At 47.9% G+C, this 27,933-nt stretch overlaps 1 protein-coding gene and 1 long non-coding RNA gene across 4 annotated transcripts in view; both read left to right on the top strand.

The window, feature by feature from the left end:
- The window catches only part of TDRD9 (tudor domain containing 9), a 54,588-nt gene extending 46,417 nt beyond the window's left edge, over positions 1-8,171 (top strand). For both annotated transcript variants that reach the window (XM_040641332.1, XM_040641333.1), the window contains 3 exons: positions 427-545; positions 6,122-6,194; positions 7,430-8,171. In XM_040641332.1, the coding sequence (XP_040497266.1) occupies positions 427-545; positions 6,122-6,194; positions 7,430-7,531 (294 nt within the window). In that variant the 3' untranslated portion in view covers positions 7,532-8,171. The remainder of the gene's footprint in view (positions 1-426; positions 546-6,121; positions 6,195-7,429) is intronic.
- Positions 8,172-20,323: 12,152 nt separating this feature from the next.
- LOC121105196 lies at positions 20,324-26,478 on the top strand. 2 transcript variants are annotated; one of them, XR_005837580.1, is made up of 5 exons: positions 20,324-21,187; positions 22,839-24,397; positions 24,802-24,858; positions 25,292-25,426; positions 25,908-26,478. It is a non-coding gene; the product is annotated as an uncharacterized LOC121105196 (long non-coding RNA). The 2 variants fall into 2 exon arrangements; XR_005837579.1 differs by lacking the exon at positions 20,324-21,187 and having other exon boundaries at positions 21,197-24,397.
- The last annotated feature ends 1,455 nt before the right edge of the window (positions 26,479-27,933 follow it).

Below are 27,933 nucleotides of genomic sequence, written 5' to 3'. Positions count from 1 at the left end.
AATTTTTCTTTTGTTACTGTTTCTTAAATTAGGATAGTGGTATTGATGTTATTTGTGTTTTAATAATTTGCTTCAGAAACCATATTGATGATAGTTGTAAGAATATAAACTCTGGGGGTGTCTGGGTGACTCCGTCAGCTGAACATCTGACTCTTGATTTTGGCTCACGTCATGATCTCAGGGTCCTGGGATCGAGCTCAGTGCAGAGTCTGCCTGAGATTCTCGGTCTCTCCCTCCCTCTGCTCCTCCCCTTGCTCACTCCGGTACAAGTGCTTGCACACGCACACGTGCTCTCTCTTTCTCAATAAATAAAATCTTTTTAGAAAGAACATGAACAACTCTGAATGCTAATGAAGTATTTAAATGTAGAATGAAATTCAGTTATAGTAGAACCGTATGAATATTTATATTGTCATTTATTTACAGATTAATATTCTCAGGGCTGCTATTAACAAGCTAGTGTGTGATGGACCAAATGGATCAAAGTTTCTTGGGCCAGAAAGAATTGCACAGTTACAGGATAATGCTCGTCAGAAGCTTCTAGGGTAAGTTGTACACTTTTTAAAAGGTACTCAATACCCAAAGCTGCCTTAGGAATTGTGAGAAAGGCTAATTTTAGTTTTCTCTCTTCACTTTTTTACATAAAATTTTTCTGTGAACTTTGCACTGAAGTTTGACCCATGTAAGGTGCTCAGGCCATCTCAGGGTATTCGGCCAAGGGGCTGGCACCCAGATCAGAAACAATGCTAGAAAATATTCAAAGTGCTTATGAAACTAAAAGAAATCCACCCAAAATGTACATGGGAAGGTGTGGAATGTCACCAAGAGGTCCCATGCTCTGTGACCACACAACTTGAGTCCTGCCGGCACAGGACACTGCCTCGGGCAAGCAGGGACCCGCGACCGAGGCTCCTCGTCAGCTCCTTACAGCCGCTGTCAGCAGGGCGACCATGTCCTGACCAGTTGGGCAGGTGGGGCTTTGTGTAACAGTTCAACAACTGTCGTATGTTTGTAGAGTTGTGCTAACCCTGACCACGACTCGGTCTTAGAACATTTCAGCCATCCTCAAAAGTTCACTTAGACATTTTAAAACTAAATTGTGGTGATGGTTGCACAACTCCACAAATTTACTAAATTATTGAATTGTATACTTAAAATTGATTAATTTTATAGTATATAAATTGTATCTCAATAAAGCTGTCTTTTAAAAAGATTTATTTGAGGTAGAGAGTGCGCAAGCAGGAGCAGGGAGGGGGCAGAGACAGAGGGAGATGCAGGCTCCCCGTGGAGCAAACCCTGGGATCACGACCTGAGCCGAAGGCAGATGCTTAGCCTACTGAGCTACCCAGGCATCCCAATAAGGCTGTTTAAAAAAACATAAGTTGGGGCGCCTGGGTGGCGCAGTCGTTAAGCGTCTGCCTTAGGCTTAGGGCGTGATCCCAGCGTTCTGGGATTGAGCCCCACATCGGGCTCTTCCGCTGGGAGCCTGCTTCTTCCTCTCCCACTCCCCCTGCTTGTGTTCCCTCTCTCACTGGCTGTCTCTCTCTGTCAAATAAATAAATAAAATCTTTAAAAAAAATTAAAAAAATAAAAATAAAAAAACCTAAGTTATTCTTGCCCAGCTGTAAGCACCTCCCGTTTCCCCCCCGGCAACCACTGCTCTGCGTTTGGTCTCTGTAGATTTGTCTTCTCTGAAAAACCTGTTGTAAATGGAACCACGGTGGTTTAATCTGGCTTCCCTCACTTGGCATAACATGTTTGCGGCTCATGTGTGTTGTAGCACCTTCTGCTCTGTTACCGGGTGACACTCCATTGTCTCTTTGTTCAGCAGTGGGTGAAAGGTGTGGGTTGTTGCCAGTACCCGGCTGTGTTGACTAGCGCTACTGTGAGGAGTCATGTGAAGTCTTTGGGTGATACTTACTTTCAGCTCTTTGAGGAGAGATCTAGGAGTATCACGGGTAGGTTGTTAATTTCTTAAGGAACAGCCAAACCGTTGTCCACAGTGACTGCCCGTTACGTTCCCGCCAGCGGTCTAGGACGGTTCTGGTCTCTCAGGTCCCTGCCAGCGCTCGCCATCGTCAGCATACTTGCTTATTGCTGATAGTCTGGTGACAGTGTGGTGGCGTCTCACAGTGGTTTTAGTTTGCGTTTCCTTAATGACTAATGATAGAAAGCATCTTTTTATATTAACTAATTATATATTTCTCAGTGGAATATCTGTTTAAATCTTTTACCCATTTTTAAATTGAGTTGTTGTCTTATTAATTGAGTTGTAGAAACTATACATTCTGGCTCAAAGTTTCTTAGCGGGTATGCCATTTGCAGATATTTTCCTGGTGTTTGGTCTTCATTTTCTTAAGTGTCTTCTGAAAAACACAGTGGTTAGTTCGATGATGTCTGCTTCATCTGTTTTAAAATGGATTATGCTTTTGGTGTTATATCTGAAAAATCTTTGCTAAGCCCAAGGTCACAGAAGTTTTCTGCTCTTTTTTCCTCTCTCATATTTACTTGGTGTATTTAGGTTTTTGGTCTGTTTTGAGATTTCGCCTATATAAATACAGTGTGAGATGTGAGAGTCTAAGTTCATTGTGTCACAGATGAATACCCGTTCATTAAAACTTCCTACTTTCCCCCACTGAAATGCTTTGGCACTTGTCAAAAATCACTTGGCCACAAATGTTGTACAGGTTTATTTCTGGCCTTTCTATTTTGTTCTGTTTATTGTCTATCTTATGTCAGTAGTGTACTGTCTTGATTGCTATGGCTTTATAGTAAGTCTTGAAATTGGGTAACATTAGTCTTCCTATTTTGTTTTTATTTTTTCAAAATTATGCTTACTATTCTAGATCCTTTTCATATACATTTTATTTCTTTATTTTTATTTTATTTTTATTTTTTTATTTTTTTAAAAGATTTATTTATTTATTTGACAGAGATAGAGACAGCCAACGAGAGAGGGAACACAAGCAGGGGGAGTGGGAGAGGAAGAAGCAGGCTCATAGCTGAGGAGCCTGATGTGGGGCTCGATCCCATAACGCCGGGATCACGCCCTGAGCCGAAGGCAGACGCTTGACCGCTGTGCCACCCAGGCGCCCCTCTTTATTTTTAAAATTTTATTTATTCTTTTTATTTCTTCTTTTTTAAGATTTTATTTATTTGACAGAGAGAGTGAGTGCACACAAGCAGGGAAGAGGCAGAGGGAGAAGGAGCAGCAGACTCCCCGCTGAGCCAAGGATGCAATGCAGGCTTGATCCTGGGACCTGGGATCCTGACCTGAGCTGAAGACAGACCTGTAACCATCCGAGCCCCCAGGCGCCCCCAGACTAATTTCTGTTGGTCCATCCTTATATGTGCTGCTGGTTTTTCTGCCATCTCAGGCCTGTAGGTGTTGGTTGCTGTAAGGGATTTTCCATTTCAGTTATTGTACTTTTCAACTCTAGATTTTCTCTTTGGGGTTTTTTCTTTTGTGTAGTTTTTAATTCTTATTGCAATTATTTGCCTGTATTTTTTTAAATGTGGTTTGCTTTAATTCTTTTTACATACAATGGCAGCTTTGAAGTCTTGTGCACTAAACCCATATTTGGGCCCACTCAGCTTTTCTTGGCTGCTTTTTTCCCCTGAGTGTGGGTCATACATTCCTGTTTCTTGCAAAATGTCTTCTAATTTTTTGCTGAAAATTGGTCATTTTATTTTTTTTTAATTTTTAAGTATTTTTTAGTCTCAGGGGTAGAATTTAGTGATTCATCTGTCTTCTAGAACACCCAGTGCTCATTCCATGAAGCACCCTCCTTGATGCCCATCACCCAGTTACCCCATCCCACCTCCCTCCCCTCCAGCAACCCTCAGTTTGTTTCTTAGAGTTCAGCATTTCTTATGGTTTGTCTCCCTCTCTGATTTCATCTTTTTTTATATTCCCCTCCCTTCCCCTCTGTTCATGTGTTTTGTTTCTTAAATTCTACATATGAGTGAATTCATATGATAATTGTCTTTCTCTGATTGACTTATTTCGCTCGGCATAATACCTTCTAGTTCCGTCCATGTTGCAAATGGCGAGATTTCATTCTTTTTGATGGCTGAGTAATATTCCTCTGTGTGTGTGTGTGTGTGTGTGTGTGTGTGTGTGTGTGTACTGTGTATACTGTGTCTTCTTTACCCATTCACCTGTCATTGGGCATCAAGGCTCTTTCCACAGTGTGGCTGTTGTGGACGTTGCTGCTATAAACGTTGGGGTGCAGGTGCCCCTTCAAATCACTGCATCTGTATCTTTGGAGTTAATACCGAGTAGTGCAGTTGCTGGGTCGTAGGGTAGCTTTATTTTTAACTTTTTGAGGAACTTCCCCATTATTTTCCAGAGTGGCTGCCCCAGTTTGCATTCCCACCATTACTGTAAGAGTGTTCTCCTTTCTCCACATCCTCACCAACATCTGTTGTTTCCTGAGTTGTTAGTTTTAGCCATTCTGGCTGGTGTGAGGTGGTATCTCATTGTGGTTTTGATTTGTGTTTCCCTCATGCTGAGTGATGTGGAGCATTTTTTCATGTCTGTTGTCCATTTGTATGTCTTCTTTGGAGAAAGGTCTGCTCACGTCTCCTGCCTGTTTCTTAGATGACATGGTATAGTAGTGTAAGATACCGATCCCCTACAGGACTCCGCAGGGTTCTGCAGAGTGTTTCCTGCCCTGTTGTGAGGCCACTGATGCCTGGGTTCTGTTTTTGTTTTAATTCTCCTTTTTATTTTTGGCCTGGCTTACCAGGAGTTGTCCTTGTGCGTGCATTGCTTAGTGCTCAGCCAGTGATTCGTCAGACGTTGTACTTAAGGACTTAAGCCTTTAAGCTTCTGCCCTCTGCCAGGAGATACTGTGTGGTTTGGGGAATGCAGCCAAAGTTCAGATAATTTTGAACTCTTCCCGACTTTTATTTTTTTCCCCCCAGGGCTTTCCCGTGTGTGTGTGCTGCCTCCCAGTCATCCGGGGCTGTGTGGCCGGCTCAGAGCTGCCGTGGGTCTTGTCTGCATGTGTGTGCGGCCTTCTAGTCATCCGGGGAGTGTGTGGAGGGTCCGTCTGGCCCTCTGGTACTCTCATTCCCAAGATCTTCCTCTTGGGCTTCTAGCTTGTCTGTTTGTCCGCTCTGGCCCCAAGCAGGACTGTGACCTAAGGCTCCAGAGCTATGGGCTTTCTCCATTTATTTCCTACCAGGTGCACTATTTTTGCTGACAGTGCTGCCAGATGGGAGGGTTTTTCACCCTCTGCATCTGATCGAGTAAGCTCAGTCTGGCAGTGAAGATGCTGGTGTCCATGGCCAGCGTGGCCCTGGTAGTGCTGGGGTCCTAGACTGAGCTGGTGGGTGGGAGTAGCTAGCCCCAGGCAGGAGCTCCACCCCAGACGCCACTGTTCTTACCTGAACACAGGGTTCTTTGTGAATGAATGCTTCTCAACTTACTTGCTTTTGGTGAATTTCAAATGTTTGAGGGTTTGTGGGTTTTTGGACAATTTTGTCAAATTTTATAGTTGTTTGAGGGGGCAAGAAGATTTCCAGACTTCTTTATTCTGTCATTGCTAGAAGTCTATCTCTATGAGCCTTTTTAAGCTGATGGCATTTCCAACGGGTGTCTAAGAGTAGATGATGTAACATACCGTGTTCCATTCAGTGAGGCAGCCGTGTGTGGCATGGGGCAGTGCCGCTCGCCATGAAAGCATGGGGAGAACGAGAGTTGGTCTTCTGTGTCTCCTGCGTTCCATTCTTCTGTTTTTGAGTGGACAGTGTATTAAAATGTTCTCTGGCCATAACTACATAAATCTGGACCTTTTAAAAACTTACTGCAGTTATAATTCTGGATTTTAATCTTTTTTTAGAGTGCCTGGGTGGCTTAGTCAGTTGGGTGTCTGCCTTCGGCTCAGGGCATGGTCCTGTGGTCCTGGTGCGAGTCCCGCATTGGGCTCCCTGCTCAGTGGGGAGTCTGCTTCTCCCTCTGCCTGCCCCTCCCCCTGCTCGTGTGCCCACTTGCATTCTCTCTCTCTCCCTCTCTCTCACAAAAATATATAACAAAAATCTTTTTTTAATCCTAGTGTTTTCAGTTACTGACATAAAATTAAGATGATTTAATTCTTTTTTTTTTTAATTTTAGTTTGTTCTGTCAGTTGAAACCAAGACAGAGAGTTGTCCCTAAGTGGCATGAAAAGCCATATGAATGGAATCAGGTGAGTGAGAAATAGTGCCGTGGGGACAGCCTGCCCCCTGGAGCGACAGGCTTGGGAGGTGCAGAGCAAGGGTTGTGGAGGGTCCCGAGAGAGCGGAAAGGGACAGGCAGTGTGGACGGCTCTTCTGGTTCATGGGGTGGTGTCACAGACTAGACAGGCTGTCTCTGGATGCTGTGCTCGCCGTGATGCCCAGGGCGACTGTCCTGTAACTGTGGATGAAACGGTGAGAACGGCTGACAGAGCACCGCAGCCAAGGTGGCTTAGCTGGCAGACAGCTACCTTTTCATAGTCCCAGCACAGCCGGGCCCCGTTCTGGTGAGGGCCCCGTTCCTGGCTTGTGTCCTCATGGGGTGGAGAGAGGTGATCTCTCCCTCACGTCTCTTCTGAGAAGGGCTCTAACCCCGTCGTGGGGGCCTCCCCCTTGTGGCCTCATGTAACCCCACTCACCTCCGAAAGGCCCCATCTCCAAACCACCGACACAGTGGGGACTTGAACGTCAGCGTATGGATCTGGGGCACAGGTGAGTCCATGGGAAGTAGGGCAGGCCCACCTGGAGCGCCTGGACATTTATATTTACATGCAAAGTTTTGAAAACTGAGTAAAATTTGACTTGAGGGGAAGGAACTAAGGGACGGGCTTTCAGCTTTAATTGTAGAGCCAACGGCGTCTTTGTAAATAAACCAGCCGCAGCTTAAGTGAGAAGATGCTCCTGCAGGTGGTGTTTTCTCATCCCGAGTCTAAAGGAAGTTTTCCTTCTCTTGTGTGCACCTTGACCGGTGTCCCTCTTCAGAGCCCTCGGGGTGGGACCCAGAGCCAGCTCCATGTGTGCAGAGCCCTGCCCAGGCGGCAGGAGGGGCGCCAGCCACTTCTCCCGCAGACTCTGTCGGGTGCGCAAGCGCATAGCAGGACTTAGTTTGAAAGCAGAACTTTATTTTGAGGTTGATGTGTTTTAGAAAATGTATACATATTTAAAAGCCTATAACGAAGTTGCAGTTCATGTGTATGTGGAAAGCGGTGTGCGTGAGCTTCGAGTAAAGGTCAGACATAAAGTAGTGAGTGCCAGGAGAGATGGGCAGCGTTCTGGAAATACGCTTGGAAGCTGACAGACCACTTTGCCCTGTCTGACGTGTCTGTGTGTGTCTAATTTTATTTATTCAGTTTACTTATTTTACTCGATGTCCAGAGGAGTCCCATTTTCTAGAAAGGTCTGACTGGTCCTTTTGTCTGCCCCTCAGGTGGATCCAAAGCTGGTCATGGAGCAGGCTGACCGGGAGAGCGGCCGAGGGAAGAACACCTTTCTCTACCAGCTCCACAAACTGATTGTTCTCAGCACCTAGGCGTGCCGGCAGGTTGTAACCCAGTTCCTCTCGCAGGAACCGAGACCCGCCACGCAGACAGGTGGATTAAAGGCTCCATCTGCAGACTGACTTTTCTCTGTATCTGAATGTTACAGTCTTGCCCGCTGCATTTCAAAGGTCTTCTCCATCCCTATTCCTCTTCCTGTGTGGGTGGTGGCTGGAGAGTGGTGTTTCTGTTCAGGTGGGAAGGATTGGAAAGTCTAGTCTTTTCTAGAAACAGAAAATCACTGTGTTGAAGATTTTGGGAAAAACCGCTGAAAGACTTTGGAAAAATAGCTGTGTTTTGCTTTAAACCTATTAAGGTAAATACAAATAGCTGAACATATAAGGTTCCAGTAGGTGCTAGTATGTTCTATTTTGTTACAGTGATTTAAACCTGGGATTTAGGGGGAACCACGATCCCCAAACCTCAGTTTACCACAAAGGAGAGCTGTGTGTTTCTCAAAACCATGTGGCATTTTCTAATTTTTTTTTTCTGTGAGGGAAGATTTTTGTTAAAACTAACTTCAGTTTTGTATATTCCAGATTTTTACCTACGTTATAATTCTAAGTCTAAATTTTGAAAATCAGATTACCTGGCAACTAGTATATTTATTTTAAAGCAATAAAAGTGTTAGACTAAGTTTCTGTTTCTGACAGTTTTTAGTCAGAGGAGATTAAAATGTATTTCATTCTAAAACCTCAGAATTGAGAAAACTGATAAAGGGGAATGTAGGCCTTTTTGTGAGCACGAGCTCCTGTGGGTCAGGGATGCATGAAAACAGCAGTCACCATGAAGCCCGCAGAAAGGGATCCCTGCTGGCTCGCGCGGGTGTCGGGGGCGCTGGCGTGAGGGTCTGCAAGGGGCAAGTGGAAGCATGAGCAAAGCGGTCCGCCTCAGCCGGTGGGTTCCAGCTGGGCAGTTCGAAGCTCGTGGGAAAATCCGAGAAGCATGTGTATTTGGGGGCTACAGGGTGGTGACCAGGAGCTCATGTAGAGGGACTGGGAAACCGCCAGTCTGGGGAGCTCCTGTAAACTGGGGGCCCAGCCAGTGCTCTGTTGGGCCTGGTGGGTCCACGGGGCTGGCGGTCAGCAAGCCCGCTGGGGGGCCAGCGTTGTGTGTGTGTCCCTGTGTCACTTTCATGACCTGAACATTGTCGCCCGTGTCTCACCTGCGCCTCCATTCTTGCTGAGCTCTGAGCAGGTCCAGCTGGGACATTCTCGGAATGCGCTCCCCAGCTATAGGCAGGAGGTGGGCACCACAGTGGCAGCACAACCCTTCGCGATGCCTGAGAGCAGCCAGCAGTTTGTCCAGCTCGAAGGTCAGCGTTCCACCTGTCTTTTCAGCAAGACCTCGTGGGAAAAGATGCAGGATATTCCTCTGGCTGCTTGTTCTTCACTGCGCCAGGGTCCGAGGCAGGCGCCGTGGTGGTCCAGGTGGGGTCCCTGTGCTTCCTGCTTGTTTGTGTTCCAAAGTGACATGAGTGGTGAAAAAATTAAGGAGTACCGAAAGGCTTGTTTTTTATTTATTTATTTATTTATTTATTTATTTATTTATTTATTTATTTAAAAGATTTTATTTATTTGACAGAGGGAGACAGCCAGCGAGAGAGGGAACACAAGCAGGGGGAGTAGGAGAGGAAGAAGCAGGCTCCTAGCGGAGGAGCCTAATGTGGGACTCGATCCCAGAACGTTGGGATCACGCCCTGAGCCGAAGGCAGACGCTTAACTACTGAGCCACCCAGGTGCCCCTGAAAGGCTTGCTTTAAAAAAAAAAAAATCCAGCTCCTTTGTTTCTCTGGTTCTAATTCTTAAAGAAAACCATTCTGACTCTTTTTTTTTTTTTTTTGGTCTGGAATTGTCTCCATCTTGCTAAGTATTGTATTTAAGTAAATCCTGCTTCTTCTTGATTTCCACCATGTCATTATTTACTTGCTGCTGGAACGGGTAAATACTGGGCTCTTTATATCATCCTGTACCTGTTTGCCCATCCCCGTCACCCATGCGGCCACATTCACGTTGTGGTGTCCTCCTTCTTTACAACAGTGACTTCGTCAGTACCGCTTCCTGCAAAACCAAGTAGCACGCTTGATCGCCTTCTCCCCACATGGCTTAAAGTCGAACGGGTGATTGCCTTGCTGTTCATGTGCATGCTCCTCTGGGCCCATGGTGTTGTTAGAGGTTTTGTTTAAGTTCCAGTTAGTTGGCATTCAGGGTTCTACCAGATTCAGGTGTACAGTGTGCTGATTCAACACCTCCCGACATGACCCGGTGCTCATCCCAGCAAGTGCGCCCCTTCATCCCCATCACCTGTTCCCCCATCCTCCACCCCCCTCGGCTCCGATACCATCAGTTTGCTCTCTGTAGTTAAGAGTCTGTTCCCTGGTTTCTCTCTCTCTTTTTTTTCCCCTTTGCTCATTTGTTTCTTAAATTCTGCATATGAGTGAGATCATTCAGTGTTTGTCTTTCTCTGACTTCACTTAGCATAATGCTCTCTAGATCCATCCATGTTGTTGCAGATGGCAAGACTTCATTCATTTTTATGACTGAGTAATATTCTATTATGTATATAGACCACATCATCTTTACTTATTCAGTCGATGGATACCTGGGCTGCTTCCGTATCTTGGCTGTTGTAGGTAATGCTGCTATAAACATAGGGGTGCATGTATCCCTTTGAATTAGTGTTTTGTATTCTTTGGGGGAATGCCCAGTGGTGTGATTACTGGATCATAGGGTAGTTCTGTTTTTTCTTTTTGGACAGGTCTGTTTTAACTTCTTGAGGAACCTCCAGACTGTTTTCCAGAATGACTGTACCAGCTCACATTCCCACCAGCAGTGTAATAGGGTTCCCCTTTGTCCACATCCTTGCCAACACACATTTCCTGTGTTGTTGATTTTAACCATTGTGACAGGTGTGACAGGTGTCTCATTGGGGTTTGGTTTGGCATTTCCCCGGTGATGAGTGATGTTGAGCATCTTCTCATGTGTCTGTTGGCTGTCTGTATGTCTTCTTTGGAAAAGTGTCTGTTAGTGTCTTCTGCCCATTTCTTTTTTTTTTTTTTTAAAGATTTATTTATTTATTTATTTGACAGAGATAGACAGCCAGCGAGAGAGGGAACACAAACAGGGGGAGTGGGAGAGGAAGAAGCAGGCTCCCAGCGGAGGAGCCCAATGTGGGACTCGATCCCGGAACGCCGGGATCATGCCCTGAGCCGAAGGCAGACGCCTAACGACTGCGCTACCCAGGCGCCCCTTTCTTCTGCCCATTTCTTAACTAGGTTATTTTTTTGGGTTAGAATTTGATAAGTTCTTTATAGATTTTGGATACTAGCCCTTTATCTGATAAGACATTTTACAAATATCTTCTCCCATTCCATAGGTTGCCTTTTAGTTTTGTTGACTGTTTCCTTTGCTGTGCAGAAGCTTTTGTTCATTTTTGCTTCTCTTTCCCTTGTCTCAGGGAATGTGTCTCGTAAGAAGTTGCTGCAGCCAAGGTTGAAGAGGTTGCTGCCTGTGTTCTCCTCTAGGGTTTTGATGGTCTTCTGTGTCACATTTAGGTCTTCCATCCATTTTGAGTCTATTTTTGTGTAGGGTGTAAGAAAGTGGTCCAGTTTCATTCTTCTGCATGTTGCTGTCCAGTTTTCCCAACACTTGTTGAAGAAACTATCCTTTTTCCCATTGATTATTCTTTCCTGCTTTGTTGAAGATTACTTGACCATCTATTCCCATGTTTTTAAAGAGTTATTTATGTTCTTAAGTAAACACGTATAGGATATGAAATGAGTTTTCGAGGGTCGGGAGTAAAAGGCCATCCTGTCCCCACCCCGCCACGGAGCCTCGCCTGTGCGTTCTTTCTGCACTGCCATGGACGCTGGTGGTCGGCTGTGAGCGTAGTGTACAGGTCACCCTGAGCTCACGGAGCAGGCATTGCAGCAGGTAGAGACCGGCAACAGACGGCTGTGTCAGGCGATGGTCAGAGCCGTGCAGTGGTCAGTAATGTGGGTGAGGGATCGAGCAGGAGTGTGCAGCTCTTAGCGTCAAGGTCTGGGGAGTGAGTGGCTTAGACTTTGTGGGCCGCATGGCAGCTGTTGCCTCCGTTCTGCTCTGCAGAAGTCACCACAGGCAGTGCGCACATGAAGACGGGAGGCTGTGTTCCAGCCAGTCGTGCTCTGCGGAAACAGTGTCTGCCCGTGGCTGGTAGTTTGCCGACCCCACCATAGGGGCAGGTGCGGGAGAATGGTGCTGCCTTCTGAAGGGAAAGCCTTTCTGATGGGGGCACAGCAAGCAGAGGCCTGATGTGAGACACGCTGATAGCTGGGGGAAGGGGGCCTTGAGGAGGGAGCATACTTGGTGTCCTTGGGGAGCCAGCCGGAGGCCTGTCTCTGTAGCTGGAGCAGCAACCGATAGGAGGGGATACTTGAGAGAAGTCTGGTCTGGGGCCATGGGGTTTTGCCATGTACCCTGAGTGAAAGCGTGGGCTCTCCGAGGGTTTTGAGCAAGACAGTACCATGCCTCGACTGACTGACTGAGAGAGTGTCCTGGCTGCTGTGTGGGGCTCAGGGTGAGCCCTCTGCAGCTGAGGCCCATGGGGACACTGGCACCAACACTGGGATGTGTGCCAACAGGAGAACAGACACCAGTGGGGTCAGATTCGAGAAATCCCAGAGAAGACCGTTCTCAGGGCCGCCAGAGTTGTGGGCCAAATGGCGGCCTCTCAAAGGCTATGTCCGTGTCCTAACCCCCGAATCTCCTGTGAATGTGAGCTTATTTGGGAAATAATGGGTGGTGTTTTTTGGAAACCATTTTGAAGGTGTAGTTAGATTAAGGATCTTGAGATGGGATCATCATCCTGGATTTAGGGTGGGCCCCAAAGCCAGTGGCACGTGTCCTTATAAGAGACACACAGAGGAGACAGTGGGTAGAAGCTGTGTGGGGACAGACGCAGAGACTGGAGGGACGTGGCCACAAGCCCAGGAGCGCCGGCAGCCACAGGAGCTGGAAAGAGGCAGGAAGGAACCCCGCTGCAGAGCTTCTGGAGGGAGCACGTTCCTGCCAACACCTTGATTTCAGACCCCTGGCTTCTAGAACCCAGAGAGAATACATTTCTGTTATTGTAAGCCCTGGTGTATGGGCTTTTGTTACGGCGGCCCTGGGAGCTGATCCAGCTTTCCAGAGATTGTCTCTTCGTCATACGGACGCAGGCTCAGTCTGTTTTCCCAGGTGTTCGCACAGCGCGGACGCTGATCTGTACCTCAGTTTCCACTTTAAATATTTGTTGTGGATCGTATTTCAAGATCTCTACATGTGCTTTTTAAGTGCTTTGTGGTATGTGTAGTTTTACTGCTGTCTCATAATTAACTTTGTAACCTCACAGTGGACATTTGGATAGTTTCTAGTCTTGCCGTTTTGTATAGCGTTGCAGTGAATATCCTTGTGCATTTACATAACGTATAATAAATTCCCGAAGTGAGAATTGCTGGGTTAGAGAGCATTTAGTAAATAAGTCAGTTAGTCGATGTTGCCACGCTGCCTTCTGTCTAGTTGGTCCCACTGCACATGCACTCCTACTAGCGACACGGGGGTGCTCCTGTCCCCCATACTCACCCCGTGGCAGTGTTCGGATGGCTTGTGATAGCAGGAGATGCCATTTCTGTCAGGTTAGTCATTTTACTTTGAATATGTCTTTATGAGTGAGGCCAAGCGTCTTTATACACCAGGAGCTGTTGGTTTTTCCTGTCATGGGGACTGTTTGTATCCTTCGCTAAGCTTAGATGTCATGTTTTCAAGAACTATTCTCGTAGTGAGGAATCAGCTCTTGGTGATATGAGTTACTGGTATTTTCCCATTTGTCACTTGACTTTATCATGTTTTCCTTTTACCGTGTGAAATCTGTAGTCAAATGTATGAATCTTCTCTGTCTTCTAAAAAGACCCCCCTGGTTTGAGTCTATTAGAAGTATCCCCCATGCTTCCTTCTAGCACTCTGATGGTTTCATTTTGTAAATTAACTTTATTGAGGTAGAATTTACATACAATAAAATACCCCCATTTTAAGTGTGCAGGTTGATGTTTGACAGTTGTCCACATTCATGAGACCACCACCACAATTCAGGTAATGAGCATTTCCATCACGCCCAGAAGTTCCTTTGTACTTACTCCTTTGTAGATCGTTCCCCAGTCCCCCTGCAGCCCACAGCCACCACTGAACTGCCTCTGGTTCTAGAGAACTGGGTTTCTCACCGTTGCCCTTTTGGGCCAGGTGCCTCTTTGTCGTGATCACAGAGGAGGCCATCGTGTGCTTTTGTAGGGTGTTCAGTAACACTTCTGGCCTCTGCCTACCAGATGTAAGTAATAACCCCTCCAGCTGTGACAGCAGACATGTCCCCAGACATCGCCGCACTGGTTGAGAACCACAGCTATGGAACACATCTCCCCTTTCTAGAATTTCACGTGACGGACTCGTACAGGCTTTCTTCCACGTGCCTGGGTGTCTTCACTCAGCATGTTTTCCAGATTCGTCCGTACCCGTGTTTAATAGTTCAGTCCTTGTATGTTGTGTTGGTCCATTTCTCTCTTGATGGTTGTTTGAGGTGTTTTCAGGTTTGGGCTAATTATGAATAAAGTGGTGATGAATGTTTGTGTATATAATCTCTGTGAGGACTAGGGTAAATACTTAGGAATGGAATTATTGGGTCGCATGGTAAATAAGCATTTTTAAAAAGAAGTTTCTCAAGAGTTCTCCGGGGTGGCTGCACCATTCTGCATGTCCGCCGGCAGTGTGTGGGGGTTTGCATTGCCCCACGCTCCCCAGCTCTAGGACCTGCAGCCTCTGAGTTTTAGTCTTTGAGTGGGTGGGTAGTAGTATCCCATCATGATTTTAATTGTGTTTCTCTGATGAATACTGGTGTTTGGCATCTGTTTTTTAAAGACTTATTTATTTGAGAGAGAGCAAGCACGAGCAGGGAGTGGGGCAGAGGGAGAGAATCTTAAGCAGGCTCTGAGCGTGCATGAGCCCAATGTGGGGCTCAGTCCCACGACCCTGAGATCATGACCTGAGCCGAAACCAACAGTCAGACGCTTAACCGACTGAGCCACCCAGGTGCCCCAGTGTTGAGCACCTTTTTGTGTGACTATTATTTACATTTCTTGTGAAGTATCTGTTCCAGATATTTTCCCCATTTTTAATTTGTCTTATTGCCTCTAGCCTTGCACTGTTGGTGTTCCTTCCTGCTGCGTCAGGAAATGTTAACCTGTTGCGGCAACTTCAAGTGGACAGTCACCCTGACTCTGGGGTCTGCTGGAAGGAGCTGTTCCCTGGCTCACCTGGGAGCCATGGTTCTGAGGACCTTGTTTGATCTCCCAGGCGTGTTCATATTGCTGCCGTGACATAGGGATGAAAGTTGAGCGAGTTTGTTAGATACTCTGGGTACAGATTCTTTGTCAGTGATGTGTAGTGCAAGTATTTTCTCCCAATCTGGCTTGCCTTGACATTTTCTAGTGGTTTATTTTGAACAGTAAAGTTTTTTCATTTTAATATTTCATTTAGTCATTTTTCATTTATGGTGAAGTCCATAGTACAATAGCATTGTGTTTAAGAAAATCATGTCATACCTCACTTTAAAAATACTTCATTGCTAGGGGCGCCTGTGTGGCTCAGTCTTTAAGCGTCTGCCTTCGGCTCGGCGTGATCCCAGCGTTATGGGATCGAGCCCCACATCAGGCTCCTCTGCTAGGAGCCTGCTTCTTCCTCTCCCACTCCCCCTGCTTGTGTTCCCTCTCTCGCTGGCTGTCTCTCTCTCTGTCAAATAAATAAATAAAATCTTTAAAAAAAAATACTTCATTGCTAAAAAATGCTAACCATCATGAGCTTTTAGCTAGTCATGAGCACTGATCGTAGATCACAATAACAAATACAATAATAATCAAAAAGTTTGAAATACTGTTAGAATTACCACTTCACAGTGAAGTGCAGAAATAAATCATTATCAACATAAATAATGTTAGGAAAGAACAACTTTCTAAACAGTTGAGTACCTACTGGTCCCAGGTATGGAGTGCTAGAGCTGGAACAGAAATAAGCAGCTTTCTGACTAGAAGAACCCACCATATCGGGGGGAGGCAGACGAACAGACCATTGAGAAGGGATGTGATCTGTGCTGTCCTAGAGGTAGATGGTGCGGCGGGAAGTCTTCTGGAGAGCCCGGCCTTGACCTAGAGGAGGTGGGGTGTGTGGGGAGGTTTGCTTCGAAGTTTCCAGAGGTAAGGCATTTCAGCTGAGCTCTGGGCGGGGGGAGGGGGGGGTAGGGGTGGAGTGTCAGGTGGCAAAGGAGGCTGGGGCACGCACAGAGCTTTGGAGCCCTGCTGAGAACCTGCCTGTTAGAGGAAAAATGGCCTAGGCTGGGGCCTAGAATCAAAGGGAGGAAAACTGGCCAGAGAGGAGACTGAAGAAGCAGGGAGCATTTAGTGTTTTGTCTGCTCGTTACCACCACGCCCTCCGTTCTGAGAACTCCGGATACTGAACCCCCCATTCTGAGGATTGCTTCTCCTCTTACGTCTTACCTATACGGTGGAGCCCGTACTGATCCGGAATATGGTACCTGCCGCCACCGGACCAGTGCGGTTTTTAAATTGGACATTAGAGTGTCAGGCCCTACTCCCTTCTCTCTCCCTTCTTCCCTCTTTTGGCTGAAACCAGTACGTGTGGAGCTGTGCTGAGAAGGACAGAATGACGGCTGAAGCCGCCGTGTCCAGAGAAGCAGGGGCAGGAGGAGCAGGGGGCTTGATGGACATTTGAGTCGTTGGTTCTAGCCGCAGTCCTGCCCCTGGGTGGATTCCATCCTGCGGTCCAGGAGCCTCATAATAGAGTTTGCTTTCATAAGCTGGATCAGGTTGGGTTTCTGTGTGAAGTAATGTCAGTAGACGGTGGCCAGGTTAGAAGCGTGGGATTTCATCGCAGGGGCAGATCCCAGAAGGGCAATGACATCACATCTGAGCTGTAGGCCGTTCTGGCTTCAGGGATGAGGAAGAGCTCGGAAACAGGAGCAGAAGGTGATGAGACCTGTTGACCTTGAAAACAAAACTGCCCATTATTTCACCAGCAGAGGATGGAGTTATGTGGGAAAGACCGAGAATATCAACCCAGGACAAGCGAGCTACGGAAAACCACACACAGGCACGTCCTGAGAACGAAGCCCAGGAGGCCCTTTTATGGGCGGAGGTGGGGCTGATGTAAACGGAAAGTCTATTGGAGTAAACTGGGAGCTCAAAGTATAGAGGCTTCTCATTGGCTGGACTGTGGCAGTCTCTCATTGGCTGAGCTGAGACGTCTCCCTTTGGCTGGGCCATGATAGTCTCTCATGGGCTGGGTGGGACTCTTTCCCATTGGCTGAGCCGTGACTGTCTGTCATTGGCTGGGCTGTTGCCAGGGGAGGAGGAAAACTTCCTTCCTCTTGCTGGGATGGTAACACAGTATCCATGAGCAAGGGGTGTGTCTTCCTGTTGGGTCTGCAGTGGTCAGTGCGTGGCGGGAGCGCTGCCCCTTACCGGACTCCTGATGCCATTCTAACTCCACGCTAACCAACGTTCCTGTATTCTATTCCACAGGCCAGATGGGCAGAACAGGTAGCAGGGCAGGAGGAGGGGGTGCCTTCTGGGAGGGAGGCAAGCAGCGACCTGGCCTGAATTCAGCCTGTGGAGCTAGGGAGAGAAGAGTGGATTTTCAAAACCCTGGGGGAGGCAGACTTGATAGAATAGGTTTCTGAGGGGCACCTGGTGGCTCAGTCGGGTAAGCATCTGCCTTAGGCTCAGGTCATGATCTCAGGGTCCTGGAATTGAGTCCCACATTGGGCTCCCTGCTCAGCAGGGGACCTGCTTCTCCCTGTGTGCCTCCCCCAGCTCGTGCTCTTGCTCAGATAAAAAAAAATGTGAAAAAAATTTTTTTTTAATTTTTAGGTTACTGGCTAGCAGTGAGTGGTGAACAGTCTTCTGGGGTGGCTTTCAGGGCTTGTTAAGTAACTGGGTTGGTGGTATCTGCCAGGAGAAGAAAGAACAGAATTGGAGCAGGGGAAGCACTTGTTGAGTAACCTGTGAGAAACCAGGAGGTGCCCGTGGTCAGGGGAGGGGTCTGGGTGGCGGGACAGGTCTGCGATGCAGCAGGTCACACATGTGGGCTGAGCTGTTTTATATTTTCACTTATTCCACATAGAAGCCTTGCAGATTTAAGTTTCCAAAACACGTCCGAAAATCTATCACGCGTCACCGTCTCCATGGCCACCGTCTTGGCCACCGACTGATAACTTCCTAACTGGCTTCTCAGTGGTTTCTGTTCTCCCCTCCTGTCCATTCTTTATATTTCTTTGCAAAATAAGGATCACATCATTTAAATGAATGTTCCGTAGGTCTCGTGGGGCATAGGGTGGAGTGGAGGTTCATTAAGGGTATAGAGGGGAGAAAACACGGTGTGGGAAATACTTGGAAACTGGTCTTCACATGGCAGCCGTGATCACGGGTATGGTGAAGGGACAGAGCCCTGAGTCAGAATTTCCAACAAATGGGAGAGATACAGCAAGTTAGTTGCACTTAAGGAGATAAGGAGAAGGAGAGAGGAACAATTGTGCATAATGAACATAAAGTAATAAACATAAAGGTAAGGGGAACAGAGGCAAATATGTTAGTTATTACAGAGAGCCAATTTTCCCACCAAAAGACAGACTGTCAAATAGGGCTGAAAAATAAGCCCAGCTCCGTGCTGTCTAACAGAAACACCGAAGCCATGAAGTAGAAAGTAAAGGCAGGCAAAGACACCACACTTAGATAACTCTTAGGTCAAAGAGGAAATTAAAAGAACAATTACAGACTATCAAGAAGGCAATGAAAGCATACGAAAACCCGTGTGCTGCTCAGACGTAAAGTAAAGGAACTGAGTATTCTTAAGCAATTAGAGAAAAACAGTTACGGGGAAGAGAAACATTGAGGATTAAAAAATCAGAAAATAGAAATTAATCAGGATACCAGTCTTTTATCTGTAGCGTCATTTGCAAATATATTCTCCCATTCCGTAGGCTGCCTCTTAGTTTTTTTGACTGTTTCCTTGGCTGTGCAGAAGCTTTTTATCCTGATGAAGTCCCATAAGTTCATTTTATCTTTTCTTTCTCTTGCCTTTGGAGATGTGTCATGAAAAAGGTTGCTTTGGCCGATGTTGTAGAGGTTGCCGCCTATGTTCTCCTCTAGGATTTTGATGGATTCCTGTCTCACATCGAGGTCTTTCATCCATTTGGAGTTTATTTTTGTGTATGGTGTGAGAGATTGGTCAAATTTCATTCTTTTGCATGTAGCTGTCCAATTTTCCCAGCACCATTTATTGAAGAGACTGTCTTTTTTCCAGATTTACAAAGAACTTCTCAAACTCAATACACGAGAAACAAAGAAATCAAAAAATAGGCAGAAGATATGAACAGACACTTTTCCAATGAAGACATACAAATGACTAACAGACACATGAAAAAATGTTCAAAATCATTAGCCATCAGGGAAATTCAAATCAAAACCACACTGAGATACCACCTTACGCCAGTTAGAATGGCAAAAATAGACAAGGCAAGAGACAACAATTGTTGAAGAGGATGTGGAGAAAGGGGATCCCTCCTACATTGTTGGTGGGAATGCAAGTTGGTACAGCCACTCTGGAAAACAGTGTGGAGGTCCCTTAAAAAGTTAAAAATTGAGCTACCCTATGACCCAGCCATTGCACTACTGGGTGTTTACCCCAAAGATACAGACGTAGTGAAGAGAAGGGCCATATGCACCCCAATGTTCATAGCAGCATTGTCCACAATAGCTAAATCGTGGAAGGAGCCGAGATGCCCTTCAACAGATGACTGGATTAAGAAGTTGTGGTTCATATATACAATGGAATATCACTCAGCTATCAGAAATAAAGAATTCTCAACATTTGCTGCAACATGGACGGCACTGGAGGAGATAATGCTAAGTGAAATAAGTCAAGCAGAGAAAGACAAATATATGATTTCTCTCATCAAACGGAACATAAGAACTAAGATGATCGGTAGGGGAAGACAGGGATAAAGAGGGGGGGTAATCAGAAGGGAGAATGAAACATGAGAGACTATGGACTCTGAGAAACAAACTGAGGGCTTCAGAGGGGAGAGGGATGGGGGAATGGGATAGACCGGTGATGGGTAGTAAGGAGGGCACGTATTGCATGGTGCACTGGGTGTTACACGCAACTAATGAATCATCGAACTTTACATCGGAAACCGGGGATGTACTGTATGGTGACTAACATAACATAATAAAAAATCATTAAAAAAAATCGGGATAAATAGATCCAAAATCTGGTTCCGTACAAATAGATCAGCCTTTCGCAAGTCTAAGAGAAAATAAGAAATGGAACAGAACAGGCTACATGCGTTAAAATTCCGCCACTAAAAAGGGGCCTGGCTGCAGCTGGGTTCACAGCCTCTAGAGAACAGACGCTGGGTAGCCTATCCCAAGCCACAAGAGAAGGTACCTTCCACTCATTTTAAGAAGCTAGTGCTAGATTCAAGATCTTCAACAGAACAGCAGTAGAAAACCACACGATGCCCATTTATAAAATAAAGATGGAAAAAACTAAATTCTTAGCAAACAGAATCCAGTGATGTTCAAAAAAGTGACTGGCGAAGCAAGGCCTAGTCCAGGGGTGTAAGCACAGCTTCGCGCCAGGAGCAGTCCCCAAGGTGCAGCACGACACGATGGGGAGTCGGGGCCTGAAGGAGCCTTAGGAGCTTGAGCGTCCGTTCCCCCTTTGAGGGAAGACAGTGCAGTAGAACAGAAGGGGGAAGCTCCAGGCAACTCCTGCTTCCGTGGCGGGCGGGACCACGGGTGGCGCGAGCTGGAGCCGCAGAGCAAGGGCAGATTGTTCCAGAACCTTGAAAGGTCTTGTCAAAATAATGAAGACCCTCACTGCCAGTTATAAATATAGAGAATGAGAAAAGAATAGTAAAACTACTCAGTACACTAATTTGAAAGAGTAGAAATACTGATCATTGTTTCATCTCTTTGTGAAAAACTTGCCAGTAGCTGCACTTCCCTGTCCCATGGTGCAACCTAGGATGTGCGGCGAGCATCTTTCCAGGCCTCTGTCACTTGTCACTGTCCCTCCAGGGTTGAGATCAGCTTCCAGCGTGGTCTCTGCACTTGGCGCGATGGCAAGCGTCTCCGAGGGCTCCTTCAGCGTGAAGTCTTCGCGGCGTCCCTGCCTCAGGACGTCATCCTTCTAGACTCAGCCCGGCCAGGCTCCTCTGGCTGCTCGTGTCCATGCCCCTCCCCTCTGCGGTGCTCTCCTCTGGGACCCCACTGCTGTGGCATCCGAGTGTGACCTCCAGGGTTAACATGTCCCGATCCTCGCGGCTCTCGCCTTTGCTGGCCAAGTCCTGGCTTCGCGGATACACTTTGGTAAAACAGCAAGTGTGTTCGTCACGGAAGACGGCGCAGCTACCGACTTTGCCGGCCGTGTGGGAACTGAGTAACATGCGCCGTGACCGTGACCCACGGCCTTTGAAAGAAGCGCCAGATGGTCACTGATGACGCATGGCTGTGATCTCGGTAGTGATTTGTAGGCTGGAGAGCTCGCCGCAGTCTGTACCCAGTGCAGGTACTTAGCTAATACACAGGGTGACTGATACTTGACGTGTGCTGTTGAGGGACCAGTTTTACTTAAAAGTAATGAAAACTTTGGGGCTCCTGGGTGGCTCAGTTAAGCATCTGACTCTGGATTTCAGTTCAGGTCATGATCTCAGGGTGGTGACATCGAGCCCCATGTCTGCTCCGCACTGGGTGTGGAGCCTGCTTGAGATTCTCTTCCTCTCCCTCTGCCCCTCTGCTCCTTGTGCACAAGCACGCATGCGCTCTGTAGAAAAAAAAGTGATGAAAACCAAACCCAATAGCAGAAGTTCTCTTAAATAGCAATACGTTGGAACTATGTCAGTTAGAGTTAGGTATGTCCACTATCACAACTGCTTACAATGACTTGAAAGTTCTAGCAAGTACAGCAAGACTCTAGAACGATAAAATAAGTGGTATAACACGAGACAAGAGGTAAAGCTGCTTTTGCTGATACGATGTGTCGGGTTTGGTCTTTTACTAGAAGGACTCACAGGACTCAATGTATAGTTGTCCTCAGAGCCGAGAAAGGACACAGAGTAAAATCAGCAGAGGGCATAGGCAGGTGGCTGAAGTCCAGGAAAAGCAGATGCAAGCCTCTGAGTCCTCTCCCAGTGCACACGTGTCAAATGTGTTGTCACGGCACCTGTGAAGTGGTGTCTACCTGGGAAGCTCATCAGAGTCTCAGTGCCCAAGGGCGTTACTGGAGGCTGCTTACAGAGGCAGCCTCTGCCCAGCATGTACCGGATCTCCAGACTCCCAGTTTGGCACAAACCACATTGTTCATGCAGACAGGCGCGGCGAGCCTAGGTAAGGCTTCTGGATACAAGCTAAAGATACAAAAGTCACTCGCTTTCTCCACTGCGGTGGTAAGAGCCTATCAAATATTTCATGTATATGGTAAAAAAAAAAAAAAAAAAAGTTTCAGAATAAAGGTGTAGGACTCATGAAGAAAACAGATTTTGTGGAAATCTGAAGAGATGTGAAAACATACTTAGGAAGATTTTTACACCATAAAAAATATCGAGTTAGTATGCAAATGTAATACAATTCCAGTTAGAGTCCAAAGGAGGTATGTTTTTGGAATTGGATAAAGATGTCTTAAAATTTTATGGGTGAATAAATGCCCAAGGATAGAATGCCACTATAGATGTAGGGGAACCCTCATTAACCCAGCTTGCAAGACCAGAAGCTATTCAAGAAGATAAAAATGTATTTAAGCATAAAAAAAATTGTATGGAAAGATATCATAACCAATCAATGGATAGATTGAATAATATTTGTGATGTAGATGACAAAGGGTTAATACATATATGAAGAAACTTTAAAGAATTGTCAAAAAAAGAGCAACAAACAGAAAAACAGGACAATTACATGAATAGAGAGTCCTTGGGAGAGCAAATGCTAATGGCTAAGAAGCACGCAAATGCCCAAATTCTTTAGTAGTAAGGGAACTAGAAATCAGCTGTGTACGCATGGACTGGCTGGCAAGATTGTCAAAAGACTATCGTTTGTTGTTGATGGAGAGGTGGAAGGAAGAATCACTCGCACGGAGCTGGTAGAATAGGAAGAGGTGTAGCTTCTTTGGAAATCAGTCTGCCAGTGTCTGAAAATTAAAAACAGGCCCCTCTTTGACTTCACAGCGTCATGGTGGAATACCGGGAGTAGTGAATGCCCATCGGGGGACTGTTGACATCAAGGGGGAGCGTGCCACCATGAGAGGAATGGGGTGAGAGTTACAGCCGTTAACCTGCAGGGATATCCACAAGGTATGGCCAGTGGGAAAAGAAAGAGGCAGAATTGTGCATAATACCTCATTTGCAAAATGAGTAACGGAAAATGCCATGTACAGGTGCACACGTGGGTGTGGGTTTGTGCTTACGCACGCCTGGGTGAGATGAACCAAGGGAACATGTGGAGGGATACATTCTAGATAATGGCCTCTGCCATCTGGGATGGGAGACATGGGCCCTTTTGGGTTTCTTCCTCCTGCTTTCCTGGAATGCAGGCCTGACGGCTGGCGCTTCAGCAGTGATCTTCAGCCCTGAGAGTGCCTGGATGTGGAAGCCACCACAAACAGTGACAGAACCCGGCTTCCTATCAGACGTGGGGCCATCCCACTGGAACGCCTACCTCCAGACTTCTTGTTTGTGAGAGACATTAGCTTTCCAAAGATTCTGTTGATTTCAGTTTGTGTCACAACTTGCCAAAAGTAATTCCTGTTTGATACAGTATGTACTAAAAAAAAAAAAGTAAAAGAATACATAAGGAAGTGCTAAGTTGAAGAAAGAATATTAAAAATCACGAGAAGAGACCAAGGCAAATGGATATATCCTAGATCAATCCTAGATTCGTGTGGTCGTGAATATTTGCTCCTGGTCTATTTATTCTGGCTCTCCTGAGTCAGTCAAGGACGTAAGTGTTCGGAAGCATCTTTTCTCTCCAACCTGGAGCCACCCACCCTGCGTTAAGGAGTATGAAAGACGCTGACCCGGCCCCGCCAGCAAGTCAGGCTCACTAGGAGACTGGCCTACCGCCATGGAGCTGGTTAACCGCATAGCACCTGGGGAAGTGGTGCAGAAAATAGTGCCCTGCCTGCAGGCATGTTCTGGATTGTTCCCTGCCTCTGTAGTGCTTCGCTTTTGTGTTGGAACAATCACTTCAGGACATCAACTTGAAAAGATTTTTTTTTTAAGCCAAAGAGAAATGTCACTCTAACCTCAGAGAAGTGGCACCGTGATGAACGACAGTGGGCTGGGACGAGGGGGTGTTAAATGAGGCCGTGCTTTTGAAGACCTGTAATTAGGAAGTGGCATATCCTGTCTTCCGTAAAATACCCTTGCTTTAGTCGTCTGTCCCGCTGTGCTGCTTGGGTCTCAGCCCGGCAGGTGGAGCGAGCTGGTTTCCCTCGTGGATTGGGAACGGTCGGCGGGAAGCACCGCCCTCTGGCGGTCTCTCTTAGAACTGCAGGCAGCCCTTGAGGCGCGTCTACGTGCCGGCTTGCGAACTACTCTTAGTACGGATGCCTCATAGACGCAAACAAAAGTACAGTTGGAAACACTGATGAGAAATTATAACAAAACAGAACTTGATCCGACTTTTTGGGGAGCATATTTATAAGCACCTCGGACAGAGACAAGTGCTGTGGCTTGAGTATCAGTTCAGGTTGGCTGTGAATGACTTGACGTGAGGGTGGTATCAGGTAAGACCCAGACGCCGCCCGGCTTTCCGTGTCCCTCTTCTGCTCTGGCACAGCTCTCACTTGGAGGTTCCTTGCTCCCTGCGAGAAGCGTCTGAGCTCTAGTTCACCTGCAGGGAAGGGCGCAGGTCTGCATGATGGCCGAGGGACTGGCCCGTCTCACTGGGGACGAGTGGGGACTGCTGTGCAGGTTGAGAGAAGCCTGCAGCGTGCACCCTCGTGTAATGCTCCACGGGCCCATTCGTGGGTCGTGTCCTCCGTGACTTGTTCTTTTATTTTCCGTTGCATAAACACACCGATTTAGTCATTCTCCGACTGGTGGGCGTGTGCACAGTGTTCAGGGGGGCGTGTTATGACTAAAGCCCCTGTGAGCAACTCTTCATAGCTACCTGTTTCCATTCCTCTAGGATCTCTCCAGGAGTGGTGGTCTTACTGGGTCATGGAGGGGCTGGTGGTCCAACTGGGTAAGAAACTATCACACTTTCCAAAGTGACTGTAACACTCCCTTTGCCTGTGGCCTTTTCCTCTCAGCTCCGACCCCCTTCTCTGCTGTCCTTGGCCGCAGGGAGCCAGACCCCAGGGCTTCCCCAGCCGGTGCGGTGCTAGGCGCCGCCAGCAGAGGGCGCTGCGGGGCCCGGCCAGAGGCTGGGGTGGCCACCGCTGCCCAGTCCCCTGCCCACCCTCGCACTTTCTGTCTCTGTGAGTCTGAGGACTCTAGGTCCCTCCGACAAAAAAGTCGTGTGGTATTTCTCCTTTTTGTGTCTGGCTTGTTTGATTTAGCCTCGGGTCCTCAGGTTTATCCGTGTTGTCGCCGGGTCTGGGTTTGCCTCCTGCGTAAGGCTGAGTGGTGTTCCACCGTGTGGACCGACCGCATCTTGTTCACCCCTCACCCTCCAGAGCACCGGGTGGCCTGGCCCTCGGCTGTTGTGCACTGCGCTGCTCTGAGCGTGTTCGTGAGTGTGACGTATGTGCAAATGCCTCTTCAAGACACCGCTTCTCGTTCTTCTGGATAAATGCCTGGAAGTGGGACTGGTAGGTCATGTGGTAGCTCTACACCGCTTTTCGTTCTTCTGGATAAATGCCTGGAAGTGGGACTGGTAGGTCATGTGGTAGCTCTATTTTTAATCACTTGAGCAACCTCCATACTTTTTCCCCCAGCGACTGAACCATGTTATAATTCCACCAGCAACAGAGGAAGGCTCCAGTTTCCGCATACCCTCGCCAACATCTGTGGTTTTCTGTCTGTTTTAACAGTAGCCGTCTTAATGGAGTGAGGTCATACCTCATGGCGGTTTTGGCTTGTGTTTCCCTGGTCACGAGCGATGGGGAGCGTCTCCCCGTACGTTGACTGGCCGTCTGTATACAGTCTTTGCAGAAACGTCCATTCAGGTTCTTAGCCAGCTTTTTGAGTTATTTGACTTTGTATTATTGAGTCGTAGGAATTCTTGATATGCTGTGGATGTTCAACCCGTGTCGGGTGTGCGATGTGCAACTGTTTTCTCTGATTCTGTAGGTTGCGTTTGCACCGCGTTGATGGGGGTTGATGAAGTGGTTCCTCCACAGTGGGGAGCTCGTGGCCATCGAAGCAGCCCTCTGGAGCGCCGTCTGTCCCCTCTGCTCTGCGATGGGGTCAGGGTGCCCAGAGCCTCCCTCTTGCTCAGTGCAGTCAGCCCCTGCCCTGCCACACTCAGGCCCTGGGTCTTGGTGTACAGATCCCCCACCTTCACCCCTGGCTCTTCTGGCTTCTCCCCCTTCCTGGCCTCGACAGCCAGGGGCAGGCTGGGCCTCAGTGTCCCTGCTTCTGCTACTGGGCAACCTCGTTGTGGCTTTAAACGTCATCTCTGTGTTGATGACTCCAGAAGGTACAGCTTTCGTTCTTCTGGGCCGTCCAAGTGCCGTGTCAAACAAAGAGCACGCAGCACACCTCGCTGCCTCCTGGGCCCACCACCTTCCTGCCCCAGGTTTGCCCTACGTGGTCAAGAACTTGGTCCCCGGGGCGCCTGGGTGGCACAGCGGTTAAGCGTCTGCCTTCGGCTCAGGGCGTGATCCCGGCGTTGTGGGATCGAGCCCCACATCAGGCTCCTCCGCTAGGAGCCTGCTTCTTCCTCTCCCACTCCCCTGCTTGTGTTCCCTCTCTCGCTGGCTGTCTCTCTCTGTCAAATAAATAAATAAAATCTTTAAAAAAAAAAAAAAGAAGAAGAAGAACTTGGTCCCCATCTAGCGCGAAGCTCTGGCCAAAACTTGAGTTGTCCCCTCTTGTCTTTGCCTCACACCCGTGTCAGAACATGTTCCCAGTATGACCTCACTCCTGCCCAGCCACTGGCCCCTGACTGCTTGGCCTCCTGATGGCCCTTATGACCCTTTGTCTGCATCTGTCCACAGCAGAGTTTAAGACAAACCGGCGCGGTCCTGGAGTGGGGATGATGGTCACATTTGGGTTTAAATCCAAAGTCCTCACCTGGCCCTGAAGCTAGTGTTCCCTCCCTCAGAGGGCCCTCCCTTGACCTCCCGGGCGTAGTGCAGATCCCCAGGTTCCTTCCTGCCTGGGGCCCTGGGCCTGCCGCTCTCTGCCCAGCAGGCTCTGTGACCGCTCACACGTCAGCTCTTCAGACAGATGACCCCTTGCCACCCTGTTTCCTTATTTCCCCACAGCACTGTCACCACCAGGTGTCTCCTGCTGGCCCTGCACTGGAAGGTGAGCTCCAGGAGGACCGGGGTCATGTCCTCAGTGCCTGGAGAGGCCCACAGCAGGCCCTCGCACGTCCCACAAAAATGGTTCACAGGGCACCTCACGGGCTCAGACAGTTAAAGCACCCGACTCCTGATTTCAGCTCAGGTGGTGATCTTGGGGTTGTGAGATCGAGCCCCACGTCAGGCTCTGTGCTCAGCCGGGTGTCTGCTGTAGAGTCTCCCTCTGCCCCTCCCCCACCTCACGCACCCTCTAAAAAGAAATCTTTAAAAAAACATAAAATCTGTTTTGAAAATGGTTAACAATGGTGTAGACGTCAGTAGTTGTATCCAAATTGCAATGAAAGCAGCACAGGAAGGGAGTGCGGCAGGGCCGCTACGCTGCCTGAGGCCCAGCTGGAGCCCGCAGAGGCCACAGCAGTCCCTGGTTCTCGCGCGGTTGACACCGAACCCTGGAAGAGAGGCCGCCACTGGGAGATTGCCGGAGAAGGCCTGCCTGGCCCCAAACTCCGTGTCCTGGCATGTCCAGGGTGCTGGTGGGCGGGTTAAGGGGTGGCTTCCTGAAAGGGTGACCGAGGAGCTTCCTCGAGTGGCAGGTGTCAGGACGGCCCAGAGGAGCCGCCCAAGAACAGACACAGCAGACCCAGAACAGTGACAGGAACCAGAAAATGGTGGGAAACCAGGTTTTTGGGGGACTGTGTCCCTCCCAAATTCACATGGTGAACCCAGACCCCCAGCCCCTCAGAAGGCGACTATTTGGAGACCGGCCTTAAAGGGGGGATGAGGGTAAAATACTTCACGTCCAAATCCAGGGTGACTGGTGTCTCGTAAGAAGAGATCTGGACCCAGGA

This window comes from Ursus maritimus, unplaced genomic scaffold (assembly GCF_017311325.1).
Source record: "Ursus maritimus isolate PB19 unplaced genomic scaffold, ASM1731132v1 scaffold_25, whole genome shotgun sequence".
NCBI lineage: Eukaryota > Metazoa > Chordata > Mammalia > Carnivora > Ursidae > Ursus > Ursus maritimus.
Note: the sequence above shows the minus strand (reverse complement) of the source record. Positions and strands in the feature narration are given on the sequence as shown.